This window comes from Carcharhinus amblyrhynchos, chromosome 14 (assembly GCF_965287045.1).
Source record: "Carcharhinus amblyrhynchos chromosome 14, sCarAmb.v2.hapA, whole genome shotgun sequence".
NCBI classification, from domain to species: Eukaryota; Metazoa; Chordata; class Chondrichthyes; order Carcharhiniformes; family Carcharhinidae; genus Carcharhinus; species Carcharhinus amblyrhynchos.
The window spans coordinates 5826963-5853058 of NC_137337.1; the positions used below are offsets into that span (position 1 = coordinate 5826963).

Here is a 26096-nt window from a genome sequence, read left to right on the forward strand (position 1 = left end):
CGCCGCAGTTAGCGGTTGGGAAAGGAGAGAGGGAGACTGTGACTGGGCGTGAGAAAGGGTGGGGAGGGGAAGTGTGGGAAAGGAGATGGTAAGTTGGAAAATCCCTCAGTTCTGGTTATTTAAATATTTGTATTTTAAACCTTTCAGCAATTAGGTTACTTGTTTAGCAGCCTTAAAGAAGACTCCTGTCTAAAATAAGGGGTGGTGGATAGGCCTCTTTTCTCCCCTTTCTGCTTTCACAAATAAAAGTAATTGGCTCAATTTCAACCCAAATCCCACCATTTGTACATTAGCTGGGTAGCTGGTCTGTGCTTCTGCTGCTGCACATCTTTGTTCTGGGGAAGGATCTGTGAGAGATGAAATCCATCACACTGATAGTTTTTCCAGTGCTGAGATGGGGCATATTTGTCTCCTTCACACCATCTTCGTTAAAGCAATGAATCTGGCACTGCTGCCCCTCAGTACAGTATACGGCTTTTCATTTCGATAGTGACCTTCTGTTACTGGAGAATGTAAAGAAAATGGCAAAGCCATCAACCACATTTTGATTCTCAACTTGATCATAATACTAATATTCATTTCTCTATGTGGTACCACTGTACTGGGTCAGTGGAGTATTTGCACATGACTGAAATGTAGATATTTGTACTGTGTGACTCTAATCATCAATTTACATTTCAGTGCTAGAATTTTTGTCCTCGTCATGAGAGGACTGTGCTCTCAGCCTGAACTGTTAGGTCAGCAATCTGATTTTAACATTGTCATCGTGACATTAGGGAAGGTCTGTGCCCAGGCATGTAAGAACTAATGTGGCATTGTAAAAACTGTCCATGCATAGCTGTCTTGGAATTGCTACCAGAACAGTATAAACTGGTGAATTTTCAAACTGGAACGTGGCTCGACATAACAAAGAAGAACAAAGAGAACAGTACAGCACAGAAACAGGTCTTTCGGCCCATCAAGCCTGCGCCAACACATGACACCTTTCTAAACTAAAGACCTTTTATTTCTCTGTTGTCTTAATCCCTCTGTTTCCTGCCTATGCAAGTGTCTAAATGGTATGCAAGTTGTATTCCTGTCAGGACACAACTTAACAAACTTAACAATTGTACCCAGGATATAATAAATACCAGTTTAGTTCTATTTGTATTGCAGGAACTTCTCCATAGCAAGGGAGGCAAAAGAGAGAAGCATTTCCATATTGTTCCCCTGTACTTATTGACAGCTGATTTCAAAGTCGTACTGGGAGAAGCTCTAGGGTAGGATTTCCACTGAATATGCAACCAAAAATCACCAAATGGTAGAAAATGAGCCAATCTGTTGGCTGAAACTTCCAAATGCAAGCTTTTGATTTTCAAAGTAACCATTTCTACAGAGCACCAAAGATGTCTTTAAAATATGTTGAGACAACAGCAATGAAGATGTCAGTCTGCCCTTTGGCCTTGACTCTGACCATCGAACGGTAGGCCACAAGTACAAAATCAGTCATCAGTGAAACTAGAGATCGGAAGAATTGAATGTGGTTGATTCCATCAAACAGTGGACGTTTGTAACTGACTTCTAGCCAAAATTGACTAATTCATTCAAAAGTAATTGGATGAACAACTGGTTAGGAATTTCAGGTTAGACAACTATAGATGTTTGGCAAAAATTGCAAGCATCTTTCTTATTGCAAAAATACAAACTAAAGTGATGTGTGTACAAATCTTGATTATAAAGTTCTTAAATTATTTTCAAACAGTTTTTTTCATCCACCCAGTTCATAGAGCTTCCTGACAACTTGTTCTCTCCTCCATGAATACCTTCACCCCTCTTGTATCTCCTTACATTATTCAAGCTCTATTCTACTACTCTTTATTTCCAACCTGGTTATTCACAAAGTTGGAAAGACCAAATTTTCAGAAGACCCAGTTTATGCTGGGTGTGTGGTTTGCATGGTTTTTGGAATAGTAAAATACACAAGCTGGATTTTACCCAGTAAAATTGTTACAGTTTTAAATTCTAGAAGTGTAATTCTTTAAATTGTTCATCATCCAAACTCTTAGATCTAGGATTGTGTCCACAGAAATATTCCTCCCGGGGGTGCCTTCTAAATAATGTTTATCTGAAAGACTATGAGCATTCAAGGCAGCAGTACCAAACATTATGTAAATACAACAGCTGTCTTATTCCTACCTTAGAGACTGAACCAAGATTGCACTATTCATTTCATTTATTTTTTTTTGGTGATTGATGTTTAAAATGCCCTTTTTAAAGGATAGACCAACTCTGCAGTGTACAAAAAGCCAAATGCATGTAGCTATCCAATTTCCTCCTGTACTGATCTGCACTGGGATATATTTTCATGGGCATTGGATGTCATTCACCTCCCTGTCAAAATGACTGTGGTTCATGTTTGAACATTATCAGTAAGTGTCAACAGCTTGTCTGATTGAGGAATCACAGCTGAGGTTTGATACCTACTCAATCCCTACATACCCAGATACACATGCACTCCAATCTTTCATGTCACTGTTGTACTGTGGTGTGGATTGGAGATGAATGGAAGGCAGATTCATCGAAAAGAGACCCAATCAGAGTGCACTGTCTTTGAGCAATACCTAGTGGTGGGCTATACCTCGCCAGTAGTAGAGCTTTGAATGCAGGTCAAGGAAAGAGTGTGTTTTTGTAAGGGACAAAAAAAATCACAACAAAACCATTGGTACAAATTTTCCTGTGTAAAGCTTTTGAAATTTGTTCTGTGGCTTTTCTTCAAATTTAACCAACACTGTCTTGTTAGAAAACGAGGGGTGGGGGTGTGTTGTGGCCAAATAATTCCGTAAGCAGACAATTGCTTGGGTACACTCCTGGGAAATTGAATTTATACAGGACCAGTCTTCAATTAATAGAGTTATAGCTTTTGTTAGAAGTCCGTATATTTTAAGATATTAAAAGACACACAAGCTATTGATAAAATTAATGAAGTTATTGTGAAACTTTTTTAGTTTAATTAATGTTTTCTTCTGGACATTAGAAATTTCAGTTATTGAGGGGAAAAAGACAAATAACTTACTTTCAAAAAGTGCTTTGGGAAATTTGATTCGTTCCTTAACAAAAAGGCAGCACAAACAAATTAAATAGAAAACATGGAAGCAGGAATTTAGAATGAGAAAAGTTAGCAAGTATGACAAATCATACTGAGAGGCATGAAAGCTTGCAGACACCATGGCATTTAGGAAGACATAAGATTTTTAATAATTAAAGAGATTGAATGATGTGTGCGTACTTCATGGTACAGAATTAGATCATTTGGCCCATCATGCTGTGTCAAATCTTTGAAGGAACTATCCAAATAATTCTGTTCCCCCTGCTCTTTCTCCTAGTATGGCAATCATTCTTTTTTGAGGGTGGCACAATGGTTAACATTGCTGCCTCACAGCGCCAGGGTCCCAGGTTTGATTCCCGGCTTGGGTCGCTGTCTGTGTGGAATTTGCGCGTTCTTCCTGTGTCAGCGTGGATTTCTTCCGGGTGCTCCGGTTTCCTCCCACAGTCTGAAAGACATGCTAGTTAGGTGCATTGGCCATGCTAACTTCTCCCTCGATGTGCCGGAACAGGCGCCTGAGTGTGGCGACTAGAGGATTTTCACAGTAATTTCATTGCAGTGTTAATGTAAGCCTACTTGTAATACTAACAAAATAAACTTTAAACTTTTAAACTTTTCAAGTAAAGAAACTACGTGCCATAATTTCGCAGTAGATAATTAATTATTCTGTAAAATGTTAGGAATCTGATGCACAGACTTGACTTAAGTATTCGCTGCTAATTATCCTGACCTAATGTCTCTTCTTTGGAAAATGGGTGTCATGTAGCTTGCTTCTTCCAGCTGCTGTATATGTAAAATACCTAACTGGATGTTACTGCTAGAAGATGACAACGATAAGCGAGCATTTGAACTGATTTGTTAGCTAAATGAGTTTTATTCATAACAAGCACACAGAGGAGATTTTTAAAGTTGCTCACTTGTAATAATTCCCTGTCTGCAATTCAGGTAGTTAAATGGCTCACATACGGTGGGATTTAATCATTATATGTATGTGGTATTTACAATGAATATCAGGTTTGCAACAATCAAATTAGTCCCACTGGGAGACGGGAGTTCCCGCACTGAACAGTGATATCATTATCCTGGTACAGATGACTATAGATCTGTGAACATTTCTCCTTTCAGCATACAAAAGGTCAGTGGCAATGGAAATGATGGCGTGATCTTGCAACTGTTTTGTCTGTTTTCAGTGTACGAATCATTTGGACTTGACCACTGAGCAGTGACAGTAACTTGAGGGTCTGATGGGAGAGATGGTGTTCAGTGATTAGCAGAGTGTAGGTGCAAATCAGGGAGCATTGTAAACAGGGTACAGAAATTGGTGCAAATAGGAATTCAGTGCAGATGAAGAGCGACTACTCTTTGCTGCTAAGTCTTTAGTGGTTCATGTAGGTTTGATGCACTAAATATTTAAAATTTTATGCAAGTTAGAGTATAGAGAAATTAAGCGGTAGAGATAAGGAACTCAGACTAAGATATTGCAGAGCAGGTTGTGTCTGGAGTTAGTTGACAGTAAGACTGTCCCATAGGGTCACATCTATGGAAAGTATCTCTTTCTGATCTCATTTGCTCAGAGATATTGAGCTGGGGTGTGAGTCATAGAATCCCTACAGTACAGAAAAAGACTCTTTGGCCGATCGAGTCTGTATCAACCACAATCCCACCTCGGTCCTATTCCCGTAACCCCACAAAGTTACCTTGCTAATCCCCCTGATACTAGGTCAATTTAGCATGGTCAATCAATCTAACCCACGCATCTTTGGACCCGCTCATCTTCGGTGAGTTGGGAACTCTCTGACAATAAAGAAGGACGAGGAGTATCTGAACGGTTAACTCCAGGCTGCAGGGACACTTCATTAATGTGTGTAGGTTCAAATCGAAGCTGTGTGAATTATGGTGTACAGAGACAGGGGAACCCAGTTAAGGTGGATGTGCACAAACAGATCCTTTTCAACAAGTACAAAGTATTTATTTGGCAATAAAGAGCAGAGAATAGCGGAAAAGGGATTTTTATTTAAGCTTCGACAAAAAATGTCTCTCTTAACAGCAATACTCACATATAAAATACTTTCTACTTGTAAGGATCAGGGTAAAGAATGTCAAAAGGAAAGCCAAAATGCTGACCTCTACCTCAGAGCAGTTTGTCCATTAAGGAGAGAAGGAGAAAAAAGAACAGTAAGTTAGAGGATTTGATAACTAAGGGAAAATAACATTCTCTGCGAACAAGTTTCTGAGTCCTACATGGTATATTACCCACCTGATCCCAGTTTGAGGGACATCTCAAATGGGGCCCAGCAATACAGGGAAAGTACCAGGAATGAGGAATTGAATTAAAGAACAAGACTTGAGGGCAAAATCCCTGGATTATTACCAAAACTACAATAAATTGTCACGGCTGAAGAAACTGATGTCAGTCTTGGTACAAGAAAGGACTGTATCATTACGATGGAGGCTAGGAGCAGGGTCCGTCTGGAAATGATAAATATAATGAACATTGGACCTTAAGTTAATAAGTAGGAGGAGGGATGCTCAGGTGGAAAAGTCTTATTATTAATAATCAATATTGTTATTAATATTTTCAAAGCAAAACATTCTAAATTGTGGTTTGGGCACTACAGGTAAAGGGAAAACTATAGGATGCAAATTGATTCAAACCAGGAGAAAGAAAGGAAAATTATATAGTCAATGGAGCGTTGAGAGTTGAAGTACAGATTATGATGTGTGATCCAAGTAAGCATCCTTTATACAAACATGTGTAGCAAAGGAAACAAATTGAATGAATTACAGACATAGTAGCCATTGCTGAGATATAGCTGCAAGACCGTTAGGACCAGAATTAGCCTACAAAGTGTAAAGAAAAGTTAGGGACAACAGTAATTGGTGATTAAATATGAGCTGTTTTCAATGATGAGACAATATAACAAGAGATAAGCAGGCAACATGTAGAATTTATGGAAAACATTAAGAAAGTGAAAATCATAAGAACATAAGAAATAGGAGCAGGAGTAGGCCATCTCGCCCTTTGAGCCTGCCCTGCCATTCAATAAGATCATGGCTGATCTGTCGTGTCTCAGTTCCACCTTCCCGCCCTCTCCCCATAACCCTTAATCCCCTCGCCTATCAAAAACCTATCAACCCGCGTCTTAAATATATTTAGCGAGGCAGCCTCTACCACTTCAACGGGCAGAGAATTCCAGAGATTCACCACCCTTTGAATGAAGAAGTTCCTCCTCAACTCTGTTCTAAACCGCCCCCCCTTTATCTTGAGGCTGTGCCCCCTAGTCCTACTGTCCTTTCTGAGCGGGAAGAGCCTCTCCACCTCTATCCTATCCATCCCATTCATCATCTTATACGTCTCAATGAGATCTCCCCTCATTCTTCTAAACTCTAATGAGTACAAGCCTAGTTTATTCAGCCTCTCCTCATAGTTCAACCCCCTCAACTCCGGTATCAGGTAAACCTCCTCTGCACACCCTCTGAGGCCAAAATATCCTTGCGTAAGTGCGGCGGCCAAAACTGCACACAGTACTCCAGCTGCGGCCTCACCAATGCCCTGTACAGTTGCAGCAAGACCTCCCTACTTTTATATTCAATCCCCCTCGCTATGAAGGCCAGCATCCCATTCGCCTTCCTGACCACCTGCTGCACCTGCAAGCTGGGTTTTTGCGACTCATGCACAAGGACCCCGAGGTCCCTCTGCACCATCGTATGCTGCAGTTTTTCGCCATGTAAATAATAGTCCTTCCTCCCATTATTCCTACCAAAGTGGACAACTTCACACTTGCCAACATTAAATTCCATTTGCCATTTCCTGGCCCATTCGCCCAGCCTATCTAGATCCTTCTGCAGACTCTCCACACCCTCCGCACAATTTGCCCTTCCACCAATCTTGGTGTCACCAGCAAATTTTGACACCATACACTCGGTTCCCTCCTCCAGATCATCTATATAAATGGTAAATAGCTGAGGCCCCAGCACCGACCCCTGGGGCATTCCACTAGTCACCAACCTCCAACCCAAATAGCACCCATTGACACCCACTCTCTGCCTCCTATTTGACAGCCAATCACCGTATCCACGCTAACACCCTACCCCCAACTCCATGCCCCCTGACCTTCTGTAATAACCTCTTGTGCGGCACCTTATCAAACGCCTTCTGAAAATCAAGAAACACCACATCCACCGGCTCTCCTCTATCCACCGCCCTAGACACATCCTCATAGATTTATCATTTAAGATTGTAGTGAGAGTTCTGTATAGGCCCCTTGGAAGCAGCTGTGAAGTGGTAGATTGCATAAATGAAGAGGTTAGACAAGCATGTAGCAAAGGCAGAGTGATTTCAATGGGGAATTTTAATTTTCATATTGCTAGGCACAAACAGACTCGACCTAGGTAGAGCTGACTGCAACACCACGAGATGGAGACTGCCCACAGTAAGCTGAGAAAGTCTGTTCATGGGTAACACGAGAAGATCTGGGTGGGGTTCAAAAGAAATAATTTAATATGATACAGAACACTTGCCATATAAAATCACCATAGGTAGCTGAAGGGATAAGAAACACATTAAAAAAAAGAAAAATTGTCAGAAAAACCCAAATCCTGGCTAATGGGACTGATTCAAAACTGTCAAAACAGATGATAAGAACTACAAAAAGGAGTATGGATAGAAACCTGCATGGGGTCTCAGCAGTGTTTGCTCTGTACAGAGTGTGTTGAACTTCTTTGCACAGTGATTTGTCTGATGATAATGTTATTCCAGTTCAGGGTTATCAAACCACTTCTGTTGATTTTACTCATTGAAGTGGAACAGGGGAGATTAGATTCAGAACCAACCTGCAATTTATTTAATGATAAAACATGTTGGGTGTGGGATGATCTTGTATTCAAATTCCACTACGTTCCTATCACCTTTATTAACAGAGTGCTGTAAAATAATAAAACAACGATCAGTGGACAAACTCAAGGGAAAAGAATAATGCTTAAAGTCTCGGAACAACCAGTAACTGGCTTTTTTGTTTTCTGGCCTTACTTACTTTTGTAGAAAGGCTCAAAATTCTGTTCAGTGTAAGAAGATAGACGGTCTTTGTTCAAACATTACAAACTAAGTTATCACAAACAAGCAGTGCAACATAATGTTGCAACACTCTTTATCAGATGAACTCCCATAAGTTTCCAAAATTGAACTGGCTGACTTTTCTCTTTCCTTTTGCCAGCACCTGAAAGCTAAATGGCCAATTAAAAGCAGGATCTCTTGATTGGCTGCTTTTATTTAATCAAGTCGATATACTGCTTAAATTGTATGGTTTCCATGTTACCTGAGGTAGCAATAAGAATGCTGCATTGCACCCAAATTTACTTCGTCGGTTTCACATCACAGTCCTACAATTTCTTTTCCTGCTTCCTGCTTCCTGCACCATCAGGTTGGAATTCTTAATGTCCAACCTGGCCTGACAGCGTCTTACTGTTATACTAACCAGTGTTGCGGTGAGTATTATCTACAGATTGCACTGCAGCAACTCACCAAGACTTCTTTCAGCAGCACCTCTCAAAGGTACAACCTCCACCATGTCACACAAAAAGGATAACAGGGACGTGGGAACACCACCACTTGTAAATTCCCCTCCAAATAGAAAATTGTGCTGACCTGGGCACCATCATTGTTGTTAGGTGTAAATTCTGGACCTTCTTACCTAACTGCACCATGGGACGACCTTTGCTATCTGAATGCCAGTCAAATTCCTGCAAAATCAACTATGTTGGACTAAACATTGCAGCTAGATAGTTAACAAAGAACAAAGAACAACCCAGCACGGGAAACAGGCCCTTCGGCCCAACAAGCCCGCGCCGCCGCATCACCCTACACCTATTCTACCCTGCGTATCTACAAATAGAACCCCTGACTTAGCCAGATTCAGGGGAGAATAGTGTCAATCTGGTAAAACCAATCAGCCTAAGAGCACATCTTTGGGGTGTGGGAGGAAACCGGAGCACCCGGAGGAAACCCACGCAACCACAGGGAGAATGCACAAACTCCCACAGACACAGGCCCAAATCCATGTATCTGCACAGCTAGCAGTGCTAGTCACCGAGCTGTTGCGGCGCCCGTCTACCGGTCCAGGATCAAGCACACACACCGACACGAAGTACTAGGCCACTCCCGGAACCTCCAGGAGCAGCCCACGCACAACCCACCGTGTGCATGCCCCTCGTTTGACAACGAGGTGGACCTCCACCTGCGGAGTGAAAAGACAAAAACGTTATCCGTTGTTGTAGCAACAAGATCAACAACGTGAATGAACATCGCTCGACAATCACCAGGCAAGACTGTTCCCTTCCTGTTGGCAAACACTTCAGTGGTCACGGGCATTCAGCCTCTGACCTTCGGGTAAGCATTCTCCAAGGTGGCCTTCACGACACACGACAGCGCAGAGTCGCTGAGCAGAGACTGATAGCCAAGTTCCACACACATGAGGACGGTCTCAACAAGGATCTTGTGTTCATGTCGCACTATCTGTAACCCCCGTGACTTGCCTGGGTTTGCAAAACCTCACTTACTGTACTGTCTGGAGACAATACACATCTCTTTAACCTGTGATCAGTGCTCCTTCCACTCACATTGTCAGCCACTTTAAGACTTGAACAGCAGGTTAGGTGTAAAGATTTGCATTCTAATCAGTAATCTGTAAACATAAGAACATAAGAAATAGGAGCAGGAGTAGGCCATCTAGCCCTTCGAGCCTGCCCCGCCATTCAATAAGATCATGGCTGATCTGTCGCTGCTCAGTTCCACTTTCCCGCCCTCTCCCCATAACCCTTAATCCCCTCTCTTATCAAAAACCCATCAACCCGCGTCTTAAAAATATTTAGCGAGGCAGCCTCCACCACTTCAACGGGCAGAGAATTCCAGAGATTCACCACCCTTTGAGTGAAGAAGTTCCTCCTCAATTCCGTTCTAAACCGCCCCCCTTTTATCTTGAGGCTGTGCCCCCTAGTCCTACTGTCCTTTTTGAGCGGGAAGAGTCTCTCCACCTCTATCCTATCCATCCCATTCATCATCTTATACGTCTCAATGAGATCTCCCCTCATTCTTCTAAACTCTAACGAGTACAAGCCCAGTTTATTCAGCCTCTCCTCATAGCTCAACCCCCTCAACTCCGGTATCAGCCTAGTAAACCTCCTCTGCACTCCCTCCAAGGCCAAAATATCCTTTGCGCAGGTGCGGCGCCCAAAACTGCACACAGTACTCCAGCTGCGGCTTCACCAATGCCCTATACAGCTGCAGCAAGACCTCCCTACTTTTATATTCAATCACCCTTGCTATGAAGGCCAGCATCCCATTCGCCTTCCTGACCACCTGCTGCACCTGCAAGCTGGGTTTTTGCGACTCATGCACAAGGACCCCGAGGTCCCTCTGCACTGTCGCCTGCTGCAGTTTTTCGCCCCGTAAGTAATAGTCCTTCCTACCATTCTTCCTACCAAAGTGGACCACCTCACACTTGCCAACATTAAATTCCATTTGCCATTTCCTGGCCCATTTGCCCAGCCTATCTAGATCCTTCTGCAGACTCTCCACACCCTCCGCACAATTTGCCGTTCCCCCAATCTTGGTGTCATCAGCAAATTTCGACACTGTACACTCGGTTCCCTCCTCCAGATCATCTATATAAATGGTAAAAAGCTGAGGCCCCAGCACCGACCCCTGGGGCACTCCACTAGTCACCATCCGCCAATCCGAATAGCACCCGTTGGCCCCCACTCTGTGCCTCCTATTTGACAACCAATCCTCTATCCACGCTAACACCCTACCCCCAGCTCCATGTCCCTCGACCTTCTGCAATAACCTCTTGTGAGGTACTTTGTCAAACACCTTCTGAAAATCTAGAAAGACCACATCCACCGGCTCTCCTCTATCCACCGCCCTAGACACATCCTCATAGAACTCCAGTAAATTTGTCAGACAACTGTCTGTGCTTTATATGCTCTGTCTGAGATCAGAACTCTCCATTCACCTGACGAAGGGGCTAACCCAAAAGCTAGTGAGTGTACTATCAAATAAATCGGTTGGACTTAAACCCGGTGTTGTCAGACTTTTTACTGCTCAATGTACCCATAGATCCCTGGGGTCAAGAATTGGCTTGTTCACTCACATGAAGAAACCATGGCAGAGACTCGCAACCCTAATGGGCATCATCCTTGAATCAAGGGACAGAAGATAACACATCAATACATGAACACATGTCACTACCACCTTAAGGGCAATTAAGGATGGACAACAAAAACCAGTTTTCCTAGTGGCTTCATTGCCAAAGTTGCAGCCAAGTGGTCTGTGAGATTTTGTCCTCATTCTTTATAGTACTGGCATGCTGAGCCATTTCAGAGTATTGTTACGCATCAGTCATGTTGTTGTGGGTATGGAGTCACGAATAGGCCAGAACAGATAGGATAGCAGATTTCCTTCCCAAAGCACATTGGTGAACCAGTTGGGTTTTATGACAGTGCGACACCTTTATTGTTGTTTTACTGATACTGGCCAAGGGATCTGTTGTATAGAAACATTTGTACTCATTTAAGAATCGAATCTTCCTTTGCTTATTTATTAATAGGTCTTTTTGTAAAATTCTGTTGTTTATTCTATGTTTCATTTATACAGAAACTTGACAAGAGGAGTTACTCGCTTTCGAGAAATCTTGCGAGCTGTGGAAACAAGGACCACGCAGAATTTGCGCATGGTGAGTGACCATGCTTGCTGCATTAGGCAAATGCTCAGATAAGCAATATTTAAACTAACTGTTGTGACAATTGAAAACTTCCAAAGTAGCCACTTGTTTCCCTTGGATAGTCCAGGCAAGAGTTATTAATCACCAAATGCTGACCTTGGGTTACATGGACAGTACCTCACAACTCTGAGTAACTACACCTTTTATTGTTCCAGTTATTTTCCCCTATCTCTAGTTTTCTTCCTCTTCTGAAGCTGCTGGATGGAGTTCCAAGGGCATTAGCTGCCTTCTGGAACCTTTCCCAAATTCTTCTTCATCCATAACTTGTGTGTCAGCAGGCTCCAGCTTGGATGATATTCTAGCCAAGCCAACACACACACAATTTCCAGCATGGGTCACTGGCTACTGGCTGGCCTCCCACCTTCCATCCTCTGTAAATTTGAGCTGATCCAAAATTCTGCTGTACAAAGCTAATTTGTGTCAAGTTTTATTCATCCGTCACCCTGTACTTACTGATCTACAGTCCAACAATACCTCATTTTAAAACTCTCAGCTTTCCAGCCCCTCCATAACCTTGCTTTTACTGCTTTCCTTAATCTCCTTCAGCCCCATAATCCTCCCCAATCGCTGCACTCTTTCAATTCTGGCCTCCTCTGTACCCCTCCCTTTAATGAGTCCTCCATTGGTGGGTGTGCTTTCAGCTGCCTAGGCCCCAAGCTGTGGAATTCTCCCGCTAAAGCTCTCTTCCTCTCCCCTTCTTGAGATGTTCCTTAAACATTGGTTCTTTGAAACTTTTGACCCCTTTTCCTACTAGCTCCTTGTGTTGCTTAGTGTCAGATTTTACCTGACAGCACTCCTGTGAAATACCATGGGAATGTTCATTAAATTAAAGACACTATGGGGGTGATTCTCCCAAAAAGATTCTAAATGTCAAATTTGTATGAAAACCAGAGTAAATCCTGCTTTTTTTTTTCAGCTGGATTTCAAAATGAATCTCCCACACTCTGTGGACTGCAGGGAACACTGAACATAAGAAATAGAAGCAGGAGTAGGCCATCTAGCCCCTCGAGCCCACCCCGCCATTCAATAAGATCATGGCTGATCTGTTGTGTCTCAGTTCCACCTTCCCGCCCTCTCCCCATAACCCTTAATCCCCTCGCCTATCAAAAACCTATCAACCTGCATCTTAAATATATTTAGCGAGGCAGCCTCCACCACTTCAACGGGCAGAGAATTCCAGAGATTCACCGCCCTTTGAGTGAAGAAGTTCCTCCTCAACTCCGTTCTAAACCGCACCCCCCCCTTTATCTTGAGGCTGTGCCCTCTAGTCCTACTGTCCTTTCTGAGCAGAAAGAGCCTCTCCACCTCTATCCTATTCATCCCATTCATCATCTTATATGTCTCAATGAGATCTCCCCTCATTCTTCTAAACTCTAACGTGTACAAGCCTAGTTTATTCAGCCTCTCCTCATAGTTCAACCCCCTCAACTTTTTGGCCTTGGAGGGAGTGCAGAGGAGGTTTACTAGGCTGATGCCGGAGTTGAGGGGGTTGAGCTATGAGGAGAGGCTGAATAAATTAGGCTTGTACTCGTTAGAGTTTAGAAGAATGAGGGGAGATCTCATTGAGACATATAAGATGATGAATGGGATGGATAGGATAGAGGTGGAGAGACTCTTCCCGCTCAGAAAGGATAGTAGGACTAGGGGGCACAGCCTCAAGATAAAGGGGGGTGCGGTTTAGAACGGAGTTGAGGAGGAACTTCTTCACTCAATGGGTGGTGAATCTCTGGAATTCTCTGCCCGTTGAAGTGGTGGAGGCTACCTCGCTAAATATTTTTAGGATGCGGGTTGATGGGTTTTTGATAAGAGAGGGGATTAAGGGTTATGGGGAGAGGGCGGGAATGTGGAACTGAGCCAAGACAGATCAGCCATGATCTTATTGAATGGCGGGGCAGGCTCGAAGGGCTAGTTGGCCTACTCCTGCTCCTATTTCTTATGTTCTTATGTTCTCAACTCCGGTATCAGCCTAGTAAACCTCCTCTGCACTCCCTCCAAGGCCAAAATATCCTTGCGTAAGTGCGGCGACCAAAACTGCACACAGTACTCCAGCTGCGGCCTCACCAGTGCCCTGTACAGTTGCAGCAAGACCTCCCTACTTTTATATTCAATCCCCCTCACTATGAAGGCCAGCATCCCATTCGCCTTCCTGACCACCTGCTGCACCTGCAGGCTGGGTTTTTGCGACTCATGCACAAGGACCCCGAGGTCCCTCTGCACCGTCGCATGCTGCAGTTTTTCGCCATGTAAGTAATAGTCCTTCCTACCATTATTCCTACCAAAGTGGACAACTTCACACTTGCCAACATTAAATTCCATTTGCCAGTTCCTGGCCCATTTGCCCAGCCTATCTAGATCCTTCTGCAGACTTTCCACACCTTCCGCACAATTTGCCGTTCCACCAATCTTGGTGTCATCAGCAAATTTCGACACCATACACTCGGTTCCCTCCTCCAGATAATAGCATGAATCACACTGAAAATCAGGGGACAGGGCCTATTCCTGTTAGAGAGGCCAGCAGCACTGTGCTGAGTGGGCCACTGCAAATGTGCCAGTCTGTCACAGCAGAGATTGGCGCATGCGCAATGGCCCCCCACTGCTGGCTTCCCCATTACTGGCCAGCTTGATCGCGAAAGACTCAGTGTAGCAGGATGGGAGAATCGCCCCCTATATAAATGCGAGTTGATTTTTATTGCATAGTGATCAGGACAGGAACCAAGGATCCATTATTTTATCCATCTCCAAAGTGGCACTGTGGCAATTAATGTGTCTTAATTTCTGGTCTTGTTGATAAATCAGCCAACTTGGCTCTTTTTGGGTCTGTACAGGTCAGCTCCAACCAGTTGTTTTTGTATGAGTAAATGAGCAGAAGTTAAATTGCTTACTGTTTATATCGAGTTCACAACATGGTAACATGGTCATTTTCTCAACTGGTATAGCTGAATTATTAGCAAAATAAAATGACAAAGAAAAAGATAAAGTTTATTTATTAGTCACAAGTAAGGCTTACACGAATGGGCCAGGAAATGGCAAATGGAATTTAATGTTGGCAAGTGTGAGGTGGTCCACTTTGGTAGGAAGAATGGTAGGAAGGACTATTACTTACGTGGCGAAAAACTGCAGCAGGCGACGGTGCAGAGGGACCTCGGGGTCCTTGTGCATGAGTCGCAAAAACCCAGCTTGCAGGTGCAGCAGGTGGTCAGGAAGGCGAATGGGATGCTGGCCTTCATAGCAAGGGGGATTGAATATAAAAGTAGGGAGGTCTTGCTGCGGCTGTATAGAACATAAGAACATAAGAACACAAGAAATAGGAGCAGGAGTAGGCCATCCAGCCCTTCGAGCCTGCCCCGCCATTCAATAAGATCATGGCTGATCTGTCGCTGCTCAGTTCCACTTTCCCGCCCTCTCCCCATAACCCTTAATCCCCTCTCTTATCAAAAACCCATCAACCCGCGTCTTAAAAATATTTAGCGAGGCAGCCTCCACCACTTCAACGGGCAGAGAATTCCAGAGATTCACCACCCTTTGAGTGAAGAAGTTCCTCCTCAACTCCGTTCTAAACCGCCCCCCTTTTATCTTGAGGCTGTGCCCCCTAGTCCTATTGTCTTTTTTGAGCGGGAAGAGTCTTTCCACCTCTATCCTATCCATCCCATTCATCATCTTATACGTCTCAATGAGATCTCCTCTCATTCTTCTAAACTCTAACGAGTACAAGCCCAGTTTATTCAGCCTCTCCTCATAGCTCAACCCCCTCAACTCCGGTATCAGCCTAGTAAACCTCCTCTGCACTCCCTCCAAGGCCAAAATATCTTTGCGCAGGTGCGGCGCCCAAAAATGCACACAGTACTCCAGCTGCGGCCTCACCAATGCCCTATACAGCTGCAGCAAGACCTCCCTACTTTTATATTCAATCCCCTTCGCTATGAAGGCCAGCATCCCATTCGCCTTCCTGACCACCTGCTGCACCTGCAAGCTGGGTTTTTGCGACTCATGCACAAGGACCCCGAGGTCCCTCTGCACCGTCGCCTGCTGCAGTTTTTCGCCTCGTAAGTAATAGTCCTTCCTACCATTTTTCCTACCAAAGTGGACCACCTCACACTTGCCAACATTAAATTCCATTTGCCATTTCCTGGCCCATTCGCCCAGCCTATCTAGATCCTTCTGCAGACTTTCCACACCATCCGCACAATTTGCCGTTCCCCCAATCTTGGTGTCATCAGCAAATTTCGACACTCTACACTCGGTTCCCTCCTCCAGATCATCTATATAAATGGTAAAAAGCTGAGGTCCCAGCACCGACCCCTGGGGCACTCCACTAGTCACCATCCGCCAATCCGAATAGCACCCGTTGACCCCCACTCTCTGCCTCCTATTTGACAACCAATCCTCTATCCACGCTAACACCCTACCCCCAACTCCATGTCCCTCGACCTTCTGCAATAACCTCTTGTGAGGCACTTTGTCAAACGCTTTCTGAAAATCTAGAAAGACCACATCCACCGGCTCTCCTCTATCCACCGCCCTAGACACATCCTCATAGAACTCCAGTAAATTTGTCAGACACGACTTCCCTTTAATGAAACCGTGCTGCGTCTGCTCTATCAAGCAATTCCCTTCAAGATGCCTCGCAATTTCCTCCTTAATGACAGATTCTAACATTTTACCTACCACAGATGTTAAACTAACCGGCGTATAATTCCCCGCCTTTTGCCTGGCACCCTTCTTAAACAACGGCGTAACATTAGCCATTTTCCAATCATCCGGCACTTCCCCGGAATCCAGCGACGTTTGGAAAATAACCACCAAGGCATCCACTATCACCTCCGCCATTTCTTTCAGAACCCTCGGATGCATTCCATCCGGTCCTGGGGACTTGTCCACAATCAGCCCCTCCAGTCTGTCGAGCACCGCCTTTCTAGTAACAGTAATGTCATTAAGACCCTCCAGTCATACCACCTTTCTATCGCTAACACCCGGCAAATTATTCACGTCCTCCTCCGTGAAGACAGAAACAACAAAGTTATTCAAGACCTTAGCCATATCCCCATCCCCTACCACTAGGTCCCCTTTCTCATCCTCTAAAGGACCAACATTCACCCTAGCCAGCCTCTTCCTTTTTATATATTGATAAAAACTCTTGCTATCCTTTTTTATATTAAGCGCTAGCCCAGCTTCATAGTTTCTCCTCCCCTTCCTTATCAACTTCTTTGTCAATCTTTGTTAACATTTAAACCTCTCCCAATCCTCTTCTCGCCCACTACTCTTAGCTACTCTAAATTCCTCCGCTTTTAGTTTAACACTTTTAACACTTATAGGGCATTGGTGAGGCCGCAGCTGGAGTACTGTGTGCAGTTTTGGGCGCCGCACCTGCGCAAGAATATTTTGGCCTTGGAGGGAGTGCAGAGGAGGTTTACTAGGCTGATACCGGAGTTGAGGGGGTTGAGCTATGAGGAGAGGCTGAATAAACTAGGCTTGTACTCGTTAGAGTTTAGAAGAATGAGGGGAGATCTCATTGAGACGTATAAGATGATGAATGGGATGGATAGGATAGAGGTGGAGAGACTCTTCCCGCTCAAAAAAGACAGTAGGACTAGGGGGCACAGCCTCAAGATAAAGGGGAGGCGGTTTAGAACGGAGTTGAGGAGGAACTTCTTCACTCAAAGGGTGGTGAATCTCTGGAATTCTCTGCCCGTTGAAGTGGTGGAGGCTGCCTCGCTAAATATTTTTAAGAAGCAGGTTGATGGGTTCTTGATAAGAGAGGGGATTAAGGGTTATGGGGAGAGGGCGGGAAAGTGGAACTGAGCCAGGACAGATCAGCCATGATCTTATTGAATGGCGGGGCAGGCTCGAAGGGCTAGATGGCCTACTCCTGCTCCTATTTCTTATGTTCTTATTAACACTGCAATGAAGTCATGTGAAATTCTGAGTCACCACACTCCGCACCTGTTCGAGTCAATGCACTTAACCAGCATATCTTTCAGAATGTGGGAGGAAACTGGAGCACCAGGAGAAAACCCACACAGACATGGGGAGAACATGCAAACTCCACACAGACAGTGACCCAAGCCTGGAATCGAACCCATGTCCCTGGTGCTGTGAAGCAGCAGTGCTAACTACTGTGCCTCTGTGCTGCCCAGTGCTGTGGGTGTTCGAAATCTAGAAATAGAAAATGCTGGAAATACTCAGCAAATCAGGCAACATCTGTGAAGAGAGAAACAGAATTAATATTTCAGGTTGAGAACTTTAGAATTATGGTTAGAATATTACAGGACTTTCGAATTATGAAATCATACAACAACAATGGACTTGTGTTTTCACTGAGCCTTTAATGAAATAACTGTCCCCAGTTCTTTCCAGGAGCATTATGATCCATGGCAGCTGAGTTCAATTAATAAATCTTGAATAAATAGCTGTGATGGTGACCATGAAACTATCACAGATTGTCATTAAAATCCCATTTGTTTCATTGATGTCCTTGAAGGAAGGAAATCAGCTGCCCTTGCCTGGTCTGACCTACATATGAATCCAGAACCACAGTAATGTGGTTGACTCTTAACTGCCCCTCTGAAATAGCCCAGCTAACCATTCAGTTCAAGGGCAATTAGGGATGGGCAGCGAATTCTTGCCGTGCCAGTGACATGTGCACCCCATCAAAGAACTAAAGGCAAAAAAGAGACAGGCCATTCAGCCTATTCAACCAAGAAATCAGAAGCCTGTTGGCACCCGCAGAATCAAATTTCAGGAATAGACAATGCCTTCGGAGAAAGTGGAATGGAGGGAGGGAGTGAGAGAATGAAACAAATGCAAAGCTGGAAATGATATTGAAATTCCCAATTGAATAAGGAGGGAATAGAGAGATTCGAACCAAATTGGATTTTCTTTTAGTTTAGTTAGGGCATTGTGATTGGCACAGGCATGGAGGACCGAAGGGCCTGTTCCTGTGCTGTACTTTTCTTTGTTCTTTGAATCAACCAGGAGTAGGCAATAAGTGATAGTGATTGTGGCATTCATAGTGCCCTCAGAGAGAGGCCAAAGTCGATTCCTTCCTCCACACAAGAGTTGAAGACAATCCCAGAACACAAGCCAAGTGGCCATTGACAAAAAGACTACACCACTTGAGCCTGTACTGATGCCAATATCTCACTTTGACACTTTCTATTTCATCATTGTCAGTAGGGTAGAAAGTTCTCAAGCGGTTAATGTTTTGATCCTGTTGAAATAAAAGACTGAAAGGTAATTAGAATAATGATTGCGCAACACCGTTCTTACTTTAAATATTCACTCCCTCCACCACCATGCACAGTGGCAGCAGTATGTACCATCTACAAGATGTACTACAGCAATTTGCCAAGGCTCCTTCAATACCTCCTTCCAAATCTTCTGCCTTCTGAAGGAGAAAGGCAGCAGATGTATGGGGACATTACCATGTTCCTCTCTAGGCTACTCACCATCATGACTTTGAAATATACTGCCATCCTTTCCCTGTCACTGTGTCAACATCCTGGAACTTCCTTCCTACCAGCACTGTGAGAGAGTATCTGCAGACTACAGCGATTCAAGATGGTGAGCACCATCTTCTCAAGGGCACTGAGGGATGGACAGTAAATGCTGACCTTGCAGTGGTGTTCACATCCCTTGAACCTATTAAAAAGACTTCTCCATCTCTATCCAAATGATGCATATAGCCTAGTGACGACACGTGTGCTGTCAAGCTGCAGTATGAATCTGTGCTAGACTGAAATAAATAACAAATAAACCATGGTAGCACAGTGGTTAGCACTGCTGCCTCACAGCGCCAGGGACCCAGGTTCGATTCCCGGCTTGGGTCACTGTCTGTGTGGCGTCTGCGCATTCTCCCTATGTCTGCATGGGTTTCCTCTGCGTGCTCCCGTTTCCTCCCACAGTCTGAAAGACGTGCTGGTTAGATGCATTGGCCATGCTAAATTCTCCCTCAGTGTACCTGAACAGGCAACGGAGTGTGGCGACTAGGGGAATTTCACAGTAACTTCATTGCAGTGTTAATGTAAGCCTTACTTGTGTCGCTAATAAACTTTTAACAATTAGTTGCAGCGAGAAATCATTTAGTCCTGTCCTTTATGGAACCTCTTGTTTTTTTATAAAGTATTATTACCTCAGCAGTGATGTGTATTTCACATGCTGCTCTTAGTTAGGATGAATTTATAGTCATGTTGAAAACCCAAGGACAAGAAAGATGCTTTCTCTCAGCAACACTCACACCTCTATGGGTCACGTTCACCCAGGCAAACATCTAACAGCATCTCCACTTTCCGACCTGGCAAGTTATTCCGTTGTTGCCTTTTATAGGAAGATGTTCTGTCTGCTGTCATATCTAAATGTACTTTTGGAGGGTGTGGAGAGTCTGCAGGATCTAGATAGGCTGGGCGAATGGGCCAGGAATGGCAAATGGAATTTAATGTTGGCAAGTGCGAGGTGGTCCACTTTGGTAGGACTAATGGTAGAAAGGACTATTTCTTACGTGGCGAAAAACTGCAGCAGACGACGGTGCAGAGGGACCTCAGGGTCCTTGTGCATGAGTCGCAAAAACCCAGCCTGCAGGTGCAGCAGGTGGTCAGGAAGGCGAATGGGATGCTGGCCTTCATAGCGAGGGTGATTGAATATAAAAGTAGGGAGGTCTTGCTGCGGCTGTATAGGGCATTGGTGAGGCCACAGCTGGAGTACTGTGTGCAGTTTTGGTCGCCGTACTTACGCAAGGATATTTTGGCCTTGGAGGGCGTGCAGAGGAGGTTTACTAGGCTGATACCGGAGTTGAGGGGGTTGAGCTATGAGGAGAGGCTGAATAAACAGGCTTGTACTTGTTAGAGTTTAGAAGAATGAGGGGAGATCTCATTGAGACGTATAAGATGATGAATGGGATGGATAGGATAGAGGTGGAGAGACTCTTCCCGCTCAGAAAGGACAGTAGGACTAGGGGGCACAGCCTCAAGATAAAGAGGAGGCGGTTTAGAACGGAGTTGAGGAGGAACTTCTTCACTCAAAAGGTGGTGAATCTCTGGAATTCTCTGCCCGTTGAGGTGGTGGAGGCTGCCTCACTAAATATTTTTAAGACGCGGGTTGATGGGTTTTTGATAAGCGAGGGGATTAGGGGTTATGGGGAGAGGGCGGGAATGTGGAACTGAGCCACGACAGATCAGCCATGATCTTATTGAATGGCGGGGCAGGCTCGAAGGGCTAGATGGCCTACTCCTGCTCCTATTTCTTATGTTCTTATGTTTTCAAACACTTATAATTAGGTAATATCAGGTCCTATTATCTTACTTTCAAATAATATTCAGGATTTACCTTCTCTAATCCAATTTAATATTTTACTGTTTTATATTAATATTTTAATGTTTCACAAGATTCCTTCCCTCTGCTGACCACCCTGTCTTGTCGCTAGATGTTGATTTTTTTTTAAACTTTCTCTTTAGAATAATTTTTATTCTTTGCACTCTTTCCATTGCTCTTTTTGGTGAATACTTTGTGATTGACGAGGTGAGATATCTCAGTGTTGAGTTTTGTACTTTGCTGGCCCACTTTCAGCGTCAAGTGCTTGCAGGTCACGTCACTTTGCAAATCATTTTGCAAAAAAAATCACTTTGCAAAAAAAGATCACTTTGCAAAAGGTGTCCAGGAACACTGTGTCCCCTCCAATTAACTTAACATGCCAGTTTGGACATGTGTTGTTCCTATCTTCATTGTTACTGGGTCACAATTCTGGGACACCATGGATAGCTAGGGTCCAATAGGGTGCTATATATCTAACAGCATTATGGAAGAGTCCCTTCACCAGACAGGCTTCAGTGGTTCAAGAAGGCTTCTCGAGGCCAACTAAGGCAGGTCATAAATGCACTTCCCCTATTTTGGGAAGGTATAGCTCAGGCCAGAAGAAAACAAATTTTTATTCTTCAGTGTGTACTGAATTTTAGAAGAGCAGCTCCCTTCTGCACCAGACTTTTCCATTTTAACCCATATGGTGTCTCAGAAAGAGAGTGCCAGATGAAAGGCATTTGCCTTGGACCTGCAGATCCCCAGGTGCTAGGCTTGCACTGGATAAACTGATTTCATTCATGCCGGATCCTTCTATCACTTAGAACCTTCATAAATAATCCGATGTTAGACATTTTGGCAGAGTTACCATCTGTGATATGACCTGTGAGAGAACTGAAAGCTGACTCATTTTCACTGGCATAAAATCTGTTTCCATCAGAAGATTTTCAGTTAAATATAGACAGTGTGGGTGTTACAAAGACTCTGTAGTTTTCTTCTTAATTATCCGGACTTCTTGTCTTTTCATTTCACCAAACCATTTCCAGATTTTTTCCCCAACGGAAAATTCTTCACACTCTGCTTTTCTCCCTCTGTTTAATTATCCTGCAATCATCAGCCGCTCCCTTTACATTTATTTGAATGGCAAATGTTCCTAGCTTCCAAAATCTTTTCTTGTCTTGCATTGCAATTCACTCAAATTCAAAGTCCTGTTTCATGACCAGGTTAAAATCCCAGCAGGTTTACTTGGAGCTTTCATCGGGTGGGGTGGACTCAACTCACCTGCTAAAGGAGCAGCGCTCCGGAAGTTTGTGATTCCAAATAAACCTGTTGGACTTTAACCTGATGTTGTGAGACTTCTTACTGTGCCCACCCCAGTCCAACGCTGGCAACTCCACATCCTGTTTTAATGGTTTTACATTTCCACATTTGCAAGTACAAATTTTACTTTAAGATTAAATATCGATAACTTTACCAGGATGAGTAATATCACTCTTGGCACCACCTCCAATTTCTTCCAAAGTTATAACCTTTATTATTCTGTGAAACTTCTCAGAAATTGAGAGATTTTCTAACTACCTCTGAAAACCACAGCTGAGAACAGCAAAGAAAGGAAAGCAGTCAAGAAATGACAGGGCCCCTTTAGTGCCCCTCTCAGTCACAGTCACAGGTCAAAACGTGTTTCATTAGAAAGAAAAGCAAGAATAAGCTTGCATTTATATCACACCTTTCAGCATCTCAAGACATCCACAAAGACCTTGCAGCAAATGAAGTGTTTTGAAATATAATCACTGTTACAGTGTAGGAAACACATCCTCCCAGTTTTCACACACTAAGCTCCCACAATCAGCAAGGAGATAATGACCAGGCAGTCTTTTTTAAGATTATTGATTGAGTAATAAATGTTGGCCACAACACCAGGAATAACTTCTCTATTCTTCAGTTTAATACCAGAGGATCTTTTCTGTCCACCTAAGAGTGAGGACAGGGACTTGGTTTAGTGTCCCATCCAATGGCATCTCAAGCAGAAACAGTGAAGTTTTTTTATCTGGTGGAATTGTTTGAGGAATAAATGTTGATCAGGGCATCAAGAGGATTCCCAACTCTTCCTTGAGTAGCGCCACAGGATGAGGGGAATTGGAATAGCATTGGTTGACTAATAAATGTTGATCTGACCTGAGACATCGGAGAGAATTCTGCTCTTTCTTCAAAAGTGTGAGAGGAAAGGCAGGGCCTCAGGTTAATGTCTCCTCCAAAGGATGGTATCTCCAACATTGCAGCAGTTCTTCAGGAGTGCACTGGACTGTCAGCCTGGGTATTGTCCTCAGGTCCCAGGACCTCTGTTTGAGGCAGGGTCTCAGGAAATAAGGCATAAGGGAAAAGATTGGAGCAGGAATTTTTAGAAGGATTTTAAAAAAGTAGAAGTGAGAAGTAACTTAACAGCTTTTGGCACGAAAATCCTTAGTTTTATTGGTACACCAAAAATGTATTTGTTCTTGACCATGTTTTCCACATGTATGTTTACCCTACAGACAATTGCCAGGCAACTGGCAGAAATACTCCTCCGAGGAATGTGTGAACAAAGCTACTGGAATCCACTGGAAGATCCTCCACAGCATTCCCTATTGGATGACCTTCTACACACGGGCTCCAATACCAAGCACTACGCACTTAGTAGGCGACCTAAGGTGTACACTGGAGATAGGTACATCATCGAGACATTAGCACAGGAATAGCCCGTTTGTTCTCTCCAGCCAAATAAATCATTGCCTATAACCCATAACGGTTTTGCCTAACAAAATAAAATCTATCAATCTCAGCTTTGAAATTTTCAGTCAGTTCCCATCCCCAACAGCTTATTGGGGAGAGAGTTCTAGAATTCTAGCATCCATAGCTTTCAGCAATGCTTCATAGTATTTCTATTGGACAGCCAAAGCTCCATTGTTAAAATGATGCCTCCATGCTTTAGATGCTGCACACCAGAGGTAATGCATTCTCTCCATCCAGTCTATCAATTTCTTTAGTCATCTTAAAGAGTTTAATAAGATCACCCTTAATGGATACATCCTGCCATCATATTTAAACTTCTTAGCTTCAGTCTCATTCTTGAGAATCTGTGCTTTTTATGATGCCTATGTAGGACTGTTGTAATGTGACATGCTAGGTCACTTAGCCAGTAACAGTGTACAATGTTAGTGTTGCATCAAACATCAGAACAGTGTTTTTCTCATCCACGTGTTGCTGAGATAGACTTTCAAAAGCACATGCAGATCTGCTATCCCGGCCAAGTGATCACTTTTAAACGTGAGCCAAGATGGTCGGTGCTCTTAGCCCAAAGAAAGCATCACTGCTGAGCCTTACCCTGCAATCATCCGACATCATGGCAGATACAACACACAGCTTACTCGACAACCATCAAAATAGAGAGTTCCAAGGACCCAAATTCAATTTCCAGCTTGGGTCACTGTGCGCAGTCTGCACATTCTGCCCGTGTTTGCGTGAGTTCCTTCAGATGCTCCAATTTCCTCCCACAGTCCGAAAGACGTGCTGGTTAGGGTCATGTTAAATTTTCCCTCAGTGTACCCGAGCAGGCACCAGAGTGTGGCGACTAGGGGATTTTCACAGTAACTTCATTGCAGTGATAACGTAAGCCTATGTGTGCCACTAATAAATGAACTTAAAAACTTACTGCTGGAATGCTGAGATCATTAATTATCTGATAGCCATGTCCCCACGGAGATAGACTGGCTTGTGTAAATTCAGCACTGAAATGGTGGCGAGTTTACTCGATGCTGGAAGTCACAATGGCATCCTGAACCATATTGAATTGTAGAGATCTCGTTTCCAGTTTTCTCCCTTTAGCTTTCATTGGTCTTTGTTCATATAAGATACAGTAATCGTCATTAAGCTTCAGAATGGACAGTTCCAGATGCCTGGGGAAGCTTTTAGCCTGAAGCTCATGAATGTTTGGCCCCAGATGATTCAACTAATTAAAGTGTCCTTAATGTCAGCAGCAGTGATAATTGTGATCCTTAAGAGCTAGAGAAATACATCTGATGGTTTGCACAGAAAGTGATTGTGGTTTTATGATGATAAATTACATTGTCCGTTTGATCGCACAGCTGGGATAGCAGCTCAGTTGTATAGATTTTTGATGATGAACACGTATTTCCCAAGGTGCATGCTACCTAATCCTCTTAAGCCACCAACAGCAACTGAGTGCATGTCAATTTATTCTGAAGCTTACTTTTATTCTTCTGAAACCAGACGCCATGTCAGTTTCCAGTTCTGTATACCTGGGTCTTGCAGAAAACACTCTCCGGTTCTAAAAGGAGCCGCTGCTAGGTTCCTTTTCTAAAAGAAACCAAACTCAAATCCACAGCTTAGATTACTTTAATACTCTTATAGTAGACACTTCTGCAGATAACAGTCAAATGGTGCTTAAAGGCTGGGGTTGTTTTCTTTGAGGGAAGAAGATTAAGGAAAGATTTAATAGAAGTGTTCAAAATCTTCAACAGTTGTGATAGAGTGAACAAGGCAGGTGGGTCAGTAATCAGAGGTTTAAGATGAATGGCAAAAGAGCATAAGAAATAGGAGCAGGAGTAGAATCTCTCTACCTCTACCCTATCCATCCCTTTCATTATCTTGTAATGATCCCCCCTCAGCCTCCTAAACTCTAATGAGTACAGATCCAGTCTATTCAATCTCTCTTCATAGGCTTACCCCCTCATCTCTGTCATCAGCCTTGTGAACCTTCTCTGTACTCCCTCCAAGACAGTAAAAAGTCTGACAACACCAGGTTTTAGTCTAAAACCTGGTGTTGTCAGACTTTTTACTGTGTTTACGCCAGTCCAACGCCGGCATACCCACATCATGACTCCCTCCAAGAACCAGAGGCTGAATGAAGGGAGATTGTTTTCAATACAGCAAGATATTATGATTTGGAATGCGTT

At 43.7% G+C, this 26096-nt stretch overlaps 1 protein-coding gene across 1 annotated transcript in view; it reads left to right on the forward strand.

Annotated features, from left to right (window-relative positions):
• The window catches only part of ttc7b (tetratricopeptide repeat domain 7B), a 277583-nt gene that overhangs the window by 83587 nt on the left and 167900 nt on the right, over positions 1-26096 (forward strand). Inside the window, exons 6-7 of the mRNA XM_080202203.1 lie at positions 11733-11811; positions 23676-23848. Coding sequence (XP_080058329.1) covers positions 11733-11811; positions 23676-23848 — 252 coding nt within the window. The remainder of the gene's footprint in view (positions 1-11732; positions 11812-23675; positions 23849-26096) is intronic.